The sequence below is a fragment of the Rhinichthys klamathensis genome, unplaced genomic scaffold (genome assembly GCF_029890125.1).
Source record: "Rhinichthys klamathensis goyatoka isolate OS25496 unplaced genomic scaffold, OSU_Roscu_1.1 h1tg000695l_1, whole genome shotgun sequence".
Lineage (NCBI taxonomy): Eukaryota > Metazoa > Chordata > Actinopteri > Cypriniformes > Leuciscidae > Rhinichthys > Rhinichthys klamathensis.
This window is the reverse complement of record NW_026607121.1, coordinates 692,141-702,483: the sequence shown is the minus strand read 5'-3', so window position 1 is coordinate 702,483 and position 10,343 is coordinate 692,141. Positions and strand designations below refer to the sequence as shown.

Genomic DNA, 10,343 nt, shown 5'->3' with positions numbered 1-10,343 from the left:
AAAGCCCTCAGGGCCACAATGACCACAGGCCCGACGGTATGCCAATGGTATCATAACTCAAAACATATTTTTCAGGAAAGTAATAAGATCATACCAATGGACATTATAATAAGCTATCTGCTATTGAAATCATTGTGAATAAATCACTCTCTATCACAAACAACGTTAACAAAGTGTGACAATGAGATTACAAAAAAAATGGCCTTTCGTCGGAGTTGTATGTGAGATGTTAACTTATTAACTTATTAAATTAACAGATCCATAACTTATTCACTATAAATTAAACAAATGTGTTGATACTCAAACAAATACTAAATTTGATTGGAAAAAACTATGACTTTAGCAAAGGATCTTGAACATCAAAAACATCAGTAGACCAGTAGTACTGTGCAGTATTGGACTATAGGCGTTAAGTGTACTTGTCACTCCATGCAGCACTGAGTAGCTGTTTCTTTCAAACATGTAACACCATCCAAACAGTGATACCACACATAAATAACCTATAATCTACAAACATTTCTAAATTTAATTATAACACTATTTTTATTATTGGTAAGAAAATCTATTTATGTATTTATTTATTTATGTATTCAGACCTATTGACCTATTCTCTAGATTTGTTAAGCATAAGTCATTTTCTTCACACATGCACATTTTTATTATTAAATATGTAGGCCTATTAAATATCTCTCTCTCTTATTTAAAAAATGCATGTGTCTGACTACCTTAACTATAATAAACAAATCATACCATAATGTATGGATATAATTCATTTACATTGAAACATTATTTCTTAGCAAATGGGCATAGGGTATGGAGCATATGAAAACGTAATCAATCAGAACATTATTGAGCTGATTAAAAAACTGTCATTACACTATGACTATCTGCTTCGGGAGATCCTTAACGTATGAAGAACTGTGAGACGGTGCTTTGATTTCTCTAAGCTAGCATTGCTATCAACTCTCTGCCAAAAGACCCGCCCTCCTCTGACTCTGATTGGCCCTGAACCTGATGTTATTAAACAAACCAATCAAACCAACAATGGCAGCGAGTATTACCCAATCAAGGGTAGAATAGGACGAGTCTTCACAGAATGCGGGTGTTATGATTTGCATGTGATGATGCATTTAAGACAACTCGGAAATACGGGACAAACCGCGTCCCGTATTGATTCAAAACGGGACGCGCTGTTTATTTCACAAATACGGGACGATTCCGTATTTTAAGGGACGGGTGGCAACCCTATGCGCGGATGAGGAGGAGGGAGGGTCTAGCTAGCCTCCGTTTTGTTTGACAATACTTTAAACGTCAACAAGTGACGTCACCCGACATCGCTTAGAGCACCTTTAAGCTGGACTATGACGCTATTTTCTTCTAGATCTGCTGTACAGCAGAAACAAACTTTGTAGCATTATTTTCCTGTTATCACTGTGTGAGATGTTGTTTCCTCTCACTTGGAAAATCCTTGGCCCAGTGTCTTCTTTCACCACAGTGTATAGCCGCTTTGAAACAATCTGTATTGTAAAAAGCGCTTTATAAATAAAGGTGACTTGACTAAATGTGGCCCTCAAGTTACCCTTCAAACTTAGGGAGAAATGGGATGCAAATGCATTTGAGCTGCAAGGCCGGCAGACAAGAAGGCAATGCTTGACTAAGTCTACTTCATTAAAACCCTGGTGAGCATAATTTCTGACCCAATTTTTGGAGATATACAAGATTAAAACACAAAATCAAAGTCCAAAGCAGCAATACAACCCAAATCAAAAGGCAGTTTCGCTACTAGTGTAACTAGTAAGTGCCAACAGTAAGTGCATGCATTTCAATAATATTGTTGAATATTAAGTGTCCCCAACTAGGCAAGCCAAAAAACAAAGGCGACAGTGGCAAGGAACCGAAACTCCATCAGGTGACAGAATGGAAGAAAAAAACAAAAACCTTGGGAGAAACCAGGCTCAGTCGGCCAGTTCACCTCTGGCCAACGAACAAACAGTGTATGATTATGATTCAGGCAGCATTAAAGGTCTTTCATTGTCAGGATCTGGTTCCATCTGGTTGAAGATCGGAGTCATCACGCCGGTATGGAGACTGGTTTGTTGAGGATCAGTGCCGATGGCTGTCATGTCGATGATCAGGAAGATTATTTATAAAGTAATCTTAAGTGGCAAAAGTGATACTTCTACCATATTTGTAACAGGGAGTCGGCTTTGCAGCCTTGGGTAAATTAAGTCAAGTATTTTAGTTTTTCCATTACGTTGCAACAGCCTCTAAGAAACAGTGCAAACTCCTGGTTAGCTCTTTGGTCTTCAGATTTAATTGTTGGCCATTTAATTGTTCTCTCCATATTATGCGCAGGAGATCTTATATTCATTGCCAAACTGTTCCTTCAATAGAACTTTTGCCTTCTTCTAGTCTTGTTCTGGAGACATGTGTTGAAAACTTTTAATGAGCTCTTGAGCTTTCTCTTTTGTGAACTGAAGGAGGAAGAGTAATCTGTCTTGGTAGTTGTCTGTCTTGCTTTCTACCATGTGCTCAAATGAATGTATAAAATTCTTATATAGAAAAATGTCTCCTTCAAAGACTTGCAAATTATCTTTAGGCAAAGTGGTTAAACTTTGTTGTTTCACTGAATGCTTGTCAATTCAATTTGTCTTTTTAGGATTTCTGTAACACCATAATTTCTTGAATCATGTTTTTGACATTCTTGTGTTGTGCCAGGAGGCCGATGTAAAGCAGTTTGATGCTCTTTTACGTTCACAATACTGCTGCCTTCTGCAGATGTCTGCTGTGGACTTGTATTATACGAATCGGGAAAATGAACTGCAACATCTTCTGTCAGGCATGTAACTGGAGCTTTTTCACCAATTGAATAGAACTCCATATTCTACATTTCAACAAAGTAAGCATTTGCACCATCAGTGTCATTAGGACCCGAGCACCAATGGTGTGACGACCCTATTGGAATTGCTCCGTTTATTATACAATGTACTTCCTTTAGCAGACATTTCTTCATTTTTTAAATAATTAATTTTGGCTGTAGTAGCTGCAATTTTTTGTTTGAATTTCAAGAACTTCTCTTATTCATGCAGAGGATTATTGCAGAGATGTTGATGATATACTAGTTCTTGATTTGTCAGATTTACTAAACACTGACCCAGCCACTGACACCTTGGCTTCTTCCTCAAAAAACTCATTTGATTTATCAGCAACACTGATTTCAGGTCAGGACGTTCTATTGCAGATAACCATTTTGTAATATCGTTGAGAAATTGATTTGTTCCAGTCTTGGTTCATACCAATTTTTCACATCCTCCATTTTATCCTTTTCATCTAACATTTCAACATACGATGACAGCAACAATTTGAATTCGTGAAACATCTGGTTGAATTTCAGCAGATTTCCTTCCACTTCATCATAGCACTCCTTGTAGAGAGTTAATTCAAATTCCCGAAGGACTGGCCGAGATGACGAGAAAGGCCACTGATGGCCTGGAGCTCGTGTCTAAACAGATTGTAAAATAGTGTCCCAAATATCTTCCAAATTAAATACAGATAATTTAATTTATAAAGGTCTCAGAAACAAAGTACAAGAATTACGGAAGTCAAAAGTATCATATTATACACAATTAATAGAGAGTGCCAAAGGTCAAAGTACAGCCCTATGGAAACAATTAAATAATTTTACAAATAAGACTCAAAAGCAGCAAACAATCAAAGAATTACAAATAGATGGAAAAGTAATTGATGATAAAGCTACTCTGGCACATGAGTTAAATACATATTTTATATGTTCAGTAAATGAACTGGCTCAAAATTTTAAATCAATACCATTAATAAATAAGGTGGAGGATGAGCTATCAAATTCATTTTTTATCAAGGAGATTGAAAAAAATAGAATTACTGAAATTGTAAAGATTTTACCAAATTCAACAGCAAAGGGTGTTTACAAGATATTAATTTGATAAAAAAATATAGCTCCTTGATGATAGCTCCGTTAACTCATTTGATAAATTTATTGATGTGTTTTCCCGAAACTTTGGAAAAAGGCTGTAGTTACACCACTCTTTAAATCAGGGGATCCCAGTCTGATTTCAAATTATCGACCAATATCAATTTTTATGTCAACATTTTTGGAGAAGGTAATAACCTCCTTCACCAACATCAATTTGGTTTTAGACCACAGCATTCCACAGAAACAGCTATTTGTTATTTCTTGGAAAAAACTAGGCATTCTTTGGATCAGGGACATGTGATGGGAGCAGTATTCATTGACCTAAAAAAGGCATTTGATACAGTTAACCACACTATTATTTTATCTAAATTAAGTGCATTTAATTTTAGTAAACTTTCAATCGAGTGGTTTACCTCATATTTAAATCTAAGAGATCAGTGTGTTAAAATTGAGGATACAAAATGTTTGTTAGTTTGTTTATAAATGATTTACCATGTTGTTGTCCAGATGTTAAATGTCAGCTTTATGCTGATGATACAGTAATTTATACATCTGCTAAGTCATCTCCCAAGGTTGCTGCAATTTTAAAGGAACAAATGGAAAGGATATCTATATGGCTCCAGGAAAATCATCTAACTCTGAATGTTAAAGCTGCAGTCCGCCATCTCTTTGTCGCCATCTCCGTTCGAAATCTGCAATTGCAGTCATTCGGAATTATCAACTTTACGTGAGTTGTAGTTCGACACGGCACAGCGCGGATGAACACAATGTTTGAGGAGAGTGCGCAGCTGTCAATCACCGCGCCGGTGTCGATACTGGCATTCAGAATCACAGATTATTCTTTTTGGAAGTATGACCAACATAATAATTTTCACCGGAAAATGTCATCTGAACAAGTAAGAAACATCCACTTTTGTTCTGGTTCTGACATTGCAGTAAATCGCGCTGATTAAATCTAACAATCGCTTATAAGTTATCATATCACGCAAAACCGTGCAAATTATACTTTGTTCTCAAATTGTAAATGTTAACAACGCCAGCATTGCGTGACTACATGTATTGTCCTTCCGATATTTATCATTGTTTTCGCATGGGTCCGGTTGCAGTCTCTTTTTTTCTGTAGCCACTCCGAAGTCCGAACGAAGTCTTTTGCATTTTACAGCGGGTGAATCTGTTGTCACTGGTGATTGTCGTTTGAACCTTTCTGGATCCGCCATCAAATTGATAAGTTTAATTATATCAAGTGCTGTGAGAAAAGGCTATAAATCTCCACCTCCAACATCCTCACACGCAATATAGCCTACTAGCCGAGACTCCTTCTTTATGTGATGTGACGTAATGACGCAAAGACATGCTCGAATCTCCCGCGGAAATCCACCATTACCACTGGAATTAAAAACATTATTACAAGCTTACCGTTTTGAATCGAGCTACGGCAAGCAGGCTGAACACTGGCTGGTTATGTATTTTCGCAAATATGTATTTTGGATAATTATTAACCCCAAAAAAGCCACGGACTGGAGCTTTAAGAAAACTGTTTATGTGCTTTTCTAATAGAAAGCAAAAAGAAAAAGTAACAATTCGGGTTTAATTTTAAAATAGAGTTAAATTTTTTAGGTATTGTTATAGATTCCCAACTTAAAGGGTTAGTTCACCCCAAAATGAAAATTCTTATGTTATGTTGTTCCAACCCCGTAAGACTTTTGTTCATCTTCGGAACACAAATTAAGATATTTTTTATTAAATCTGAGAGCTGGATCACTCCTCCATAGGCTTCAAAACTTGCCGGCCCAGAAAAGTTTAAGACATTGTTAAAATAGTCCAAGTGACTACAGTGGCTCAATCTTCAGTTTATCAAGCGACGAGAATACTTTTTGTGTGCAAAAAACAAACAAAAACTAACGACTTTATTCAACTATTCATTTCCTTCTCTGTGCATGGGCCGCGAGATTTCACGTAGTGTAACTGCGCAGCGCTTCTAGGTTGTACGTCACATGCATCACACACATGACCAGCGTCGGCCAATAGTTAGTCTACGTCTGACGTACAACACAGAACCGTTGCGCAGTTCCACTACGTGAAATCTCGTGGCCCACAGAGAAGGATCCTTACAATAGGTATAGGTCAGGTATGTATTTGAATGTGTAAAAATGACATGCTGTGTTAGTTTTATTCTATGATTAGTAGTTTTTTTTGTTTTTTTTTTACATATTTTCCAGTTTTTGACTGGATCATGTTTTTTTTGTACTGTTTTTTGTACTGTCCCTATACAAATAAACTTATAAATAAAAATAAATGTTAAATAAACGTGATGTGACTTTAGAGTGCCGAATTGTTATAGCTCATGCAAACATATCCACCCTGCTATGATCAGATGCTTTTCTTATGCTTTATTAAAAAAAATTGTGCTGTTTTCTCAATTTTGTTTTGTGTTTATTTTGTTTTTGAGAAGAAAGCGTTCAGCGCATTTACATATGTGGGCGGTGTCGGATGTTCGCCAAAACAAAGTATGCTGGTCACGTATTTCGAACTTCGTTTTACCCATATGAAGAATGAAAAAAAACTTCGCAGGGAGTATTGAAATGTAGTTTTAAGAGGCGAGAATGTAGAGAATGCGTCTGTGCGCTCTAACTAACTAAATAAATAAAAATAAATAACTAAATAAAACGCTGTTGAAACGTATGTAAAATGAATAGGCCTAGATACATTTAAGAACCCCCTCCCAAAAGTAAATTTGTACTTGGCGGGGCTATAGGCCTACTTTTAATAAAGATATGACATGAGTTTCCAGAAGACAATTGCGACATATGTTCTTTAAACGCATCCACAAGATTTAAAGTATTTTTTTTCTTCAGTATTTGTACAAAACGTCCTCCCACCGTCGCGGCCCTTGTGCGCATGAGCCAAGCGTAATAGAGTCCGTGAGCTTCACCAACACAAGCGTTAAAACGCGCAGGACTGAACGCCTCTATCACGATGGACAGTGAATGGCTTTTACTTCGCCATAAAATATATTGTCATTAGAAAAGTTTTTTTTCTTCTTCTTCTTCTTTTCTTTTCTATATTTATTTTTTTAAGAGGGAAATGTGGAGGCGCTACTATGCTTCAGCACTCTGGACAGCGCGCGCGAGTTGAGCCTAATGTGACTTATTAGGCTACTGGCTACCGTAATTATTTTGTCTCAGAGGAAGAATCATGCAGCTGATAACATTCATCACAAACTGGGGCAAATATATGGCAAAGGGGCTTCTAAAGTGAGAAATGGACTTTGCGGAAATTCTATTAGCTTTGTTCATCGTTGTGGTTGCGATTGTTTCTTTGGTGTCGAACTTACTGGTGTTGCTATGTTTCATCCACAGCAGCGAAATACGCCGACAGGTGCCAGGGGTGTTCACCATGAACTTGTCATTTTGCAACATACTGATTTCTGTCCTGAACATGCCATCCACTTTAATTGGGATTTTAAAGCACCAGCAGCCTTTTGGAGAGTGTCTCTGTGGCACGCTAAGCTTTCTGGAGACCTTTCTGACAGCCAACAGCATGCTAAGCATGGCAGCCCTCAGTATAGACCGCTGGATCGCCGTAGTTTTCCCACTAAGTTACTCTAGCAAAATGCGCTACCAGGACGCGTTGGTCATGGTGTGTTATTCTTGGCTTCACTCGTTCACGTTCTCTCTCATCCCGGTGTTTTTCTCATGGTTTGACTACAGTCCCATTTACGCATCCTGCACGTTGCATTTGAGCGAGGAGAGCACACGGATTAAGTTTACTGTGTTCACCATTGCCTTTCATGCCACCAGCTTCATGCTCTCGCTTCTGATTTTGTGCGTTACATACTTAAAGGTGTTAAAAGTTGCACGCTTTCACTGCAAGAGGATTGACATTATAACCATGCAGACCCTCTTCTTACTGGTAGATATTCATCCAAGGTATTTGAACATTTATTCTTAGTAAGCATCATTGGGATGTTTTACCAGGTTTCCCATGGTAAAATGTGTCATTAATATTTTGTAAAACTCTTTTGTATAGTGTTAAGCAGCGCTGTCTTTCAGAACAAAAGAGGAGAAAACAGCGCGCTACTAAGAAGATCAGCATTTTCATTGGCTCTTTCATCATCTGTTTCGCCCCTTATGTTATTACAAGGTATGCCGCTTATTATTTAAAAGCTTAACATTTTATAAACCACTAGGTACAAACACTTTGTAATAATCTGGGAGGGGTTGATTATCAGACAGTATGATACAGAGATCTGAATATAGTGAGGCTGATGAGGGACGCAACGAAGCGGTTTGCAGCGTTCAGTAACGTTCAATTGTGCATTATGATCTTAATTGCTTGCTTGTAGAAATGTTTTACTCTTGAAAAGACAAAAGTGCCTCGAAATGGCGTCATTTAATTGAGTCGTGACTCGTGAGATGACGCTGACAAGAAAAAAAATGTTTCCAAGAATAGCTCTTGTGCGCCAGAGGTGACAGAACACAATCACTTTTCGTCTCTGGGATTCGCTAATGATCTTGAAAGCTCACCTGATCTCAAATAAATAAATAAAAACAAAAACAAATTTTCTCATCCATATTTACTTCTCACTGCTACTATACTGTGTCTGTAAAACCTACTATCCTTACTTCTCTTCCCTTCAAATAAAATGGTCAAATAATGTCAAATCGTTATGTTAAACATAGGATCAGAACTGATTTTTAGTTTAGTTTTTTATCTTTTGACAGAGTAAAAACGAAACAATGATTATACTACAACAATAAAAGCATTTTATCATTAATTATTTTATATAGTTTTGTATATAAAGGGCCTATTTATTTTCAAAGATACTTAATATAACCATTATGTATTACACTTATGGAACAGTATTTTCCCATATAAATAGCCAAAATTGTCCATTGGTAAGCTACTCATTTCTCACATAAGAATGAATAGTTATTAAAATTGGAGTAATTTTCAGAGCAACACCTTAACATGCTACTTTTAAGGACTGAATAAATAGTGCTGTTTATCAGTAGATTCTTTGAAAGATATATTTTGTGTGAGAAACATGCAAAACTTATTATGGTCTTTTATAAAATGAAAAACTTAATAGGAATTAATCCGTTAGATAACTTAAGGGAAGTTATCTAACGGATTAATACCTATTAAGTTTATCATTATATAAAGGACCATGATAAGTTTTGCATGTATTTCACGCACAAAATATATTCACTGCTTAAACAGTCATGGTAAATGAATACTGAGTTGTGTTTTTGTGTGCTTCTTGTCTAGATGCTGTCATTATGTTAATGGATTTGTCTCTGTTTCACAGGTTGACTGAGCTGTTTCCCTTTGTGGATGTCAACCGACACTGGGGTATTGTCAGCAAGTGTTTAACATACAGCAAGGCAGCTTCAGATCCCTTCGTCTACTCCCTCCTGCGACAGCAGTACAAGAAGGTCTTGATAACAGTGGCCAATCGCCTGTTGAAGCGTGATTTAAACCCATCCTCTGGACACAGCAGCTCTATGGACACAGAGAATGACTACAGTCTTCAGAGAATCAGCTAATGGCACTTGCACAAACAGGAAAAGCCAAATGCCTTGTTAAAGGTGTGTGTGTGTGTGTGTGTGAAAGAATAGGACTGTGTGGTCACAGTTGGCGGCCTTTGCAATTTGGCAGCCAGTTTCAAACAGTTGGAACCCTCAAAAAGACATACAACATATATACGCAATGCGACGGCAATTACTTTATTATCTCTGTTGTATTTAACAATGTTAACTCATATTTCACTCTTAATAGTCTGTTTTTAAATGCATTCTATCTACCACCATCCACTATCTAAAAACAAAATCAACATTCAATCTTCATCACTCTCTCAGCCCCTCAGCAAGCACCTTGGACAGCGTAATTAAAAGGCAGTGAGAGCAAAGTCTAAAATCTAGAACATCGATTAAATAAGTGATTTAATAGGAGTTAATACAATATGAATATGAATAATCTACATCAAGAGAAAATATTTTACATTTAGGCCTATTCCGATTTTGACGTTAAGAACTTGGCTTTCCAATGGCGGAGACCTTCAAAAGCTCTGACAAGTTTATCCTTATTATCCAGTGAACTCATAACGTTGTGTTAAATTGACATCTGGGCAAGTTTTTTCTTTCTTGCAGCTTGGTGGACCGCATATATGATTTTATCAGCTTCAAGCACAAGATATAAATATATTGACAAAATGAAATTAAGGGGAAAAAAACGTAATGAAACTAAAGCTGCCCGTAGATAGCGGCAAATCATTGTCTTGACGAGTGAGTGAACCATTTAGTCAAACGAATTGTTCAAAATGGCTAATTCATTCAAGGACAATGCAAGTGACTGTCTTTATGAGTGAGTCATTGAGTCATCCATTAGA

General features: G+C 37.0%; 1 protein-coding gene across 3 annotated transcripts; it reads left to right on the top strand.

The window, feature by feature from the left end:
* The first annotated feature begins 6,830 nt into the window (after window positions 1-6,830).
* On the top strand, window positions 6,831-9,519 carry gpr78b (G protein-coupled receptor 78b). 3 transcript variants are annotated; one of them, XM_056242129.1, is made up of 4 exons: window positions 6,831-7,206; window positions 7,312-7,881; window positions 7,982-8,095; window positions 9,264-9,519. In XM_056242129.1, the coding sequence occupies exons 1-4, from the start codon at window positions 7,148-7,150 to the stop codon at window positions 9,499-9,501; spliced, it is 981 nt and encodes a 326-aa protein (XP_056098104.1). In that variant the 5' UTR covers window positions 6,831-7,147; the 3' UTR covers window positions 9,502-9,519. The 3 variants fall into 3 exon arrangements, with proteins under 3 accessions (XP_056098104.1, XP_056098105.1, XP_056098103.1); XM_056242130.1 differs by having other exon boundaries at window positions 6,831-7,591; window positions 7,796-7,881; XM_056242128.1 differs by having other exon boundaries at window positions 6,833-7,881.
* Window positions 9,520-10,343: the final 824 nt, after the last annotated feature.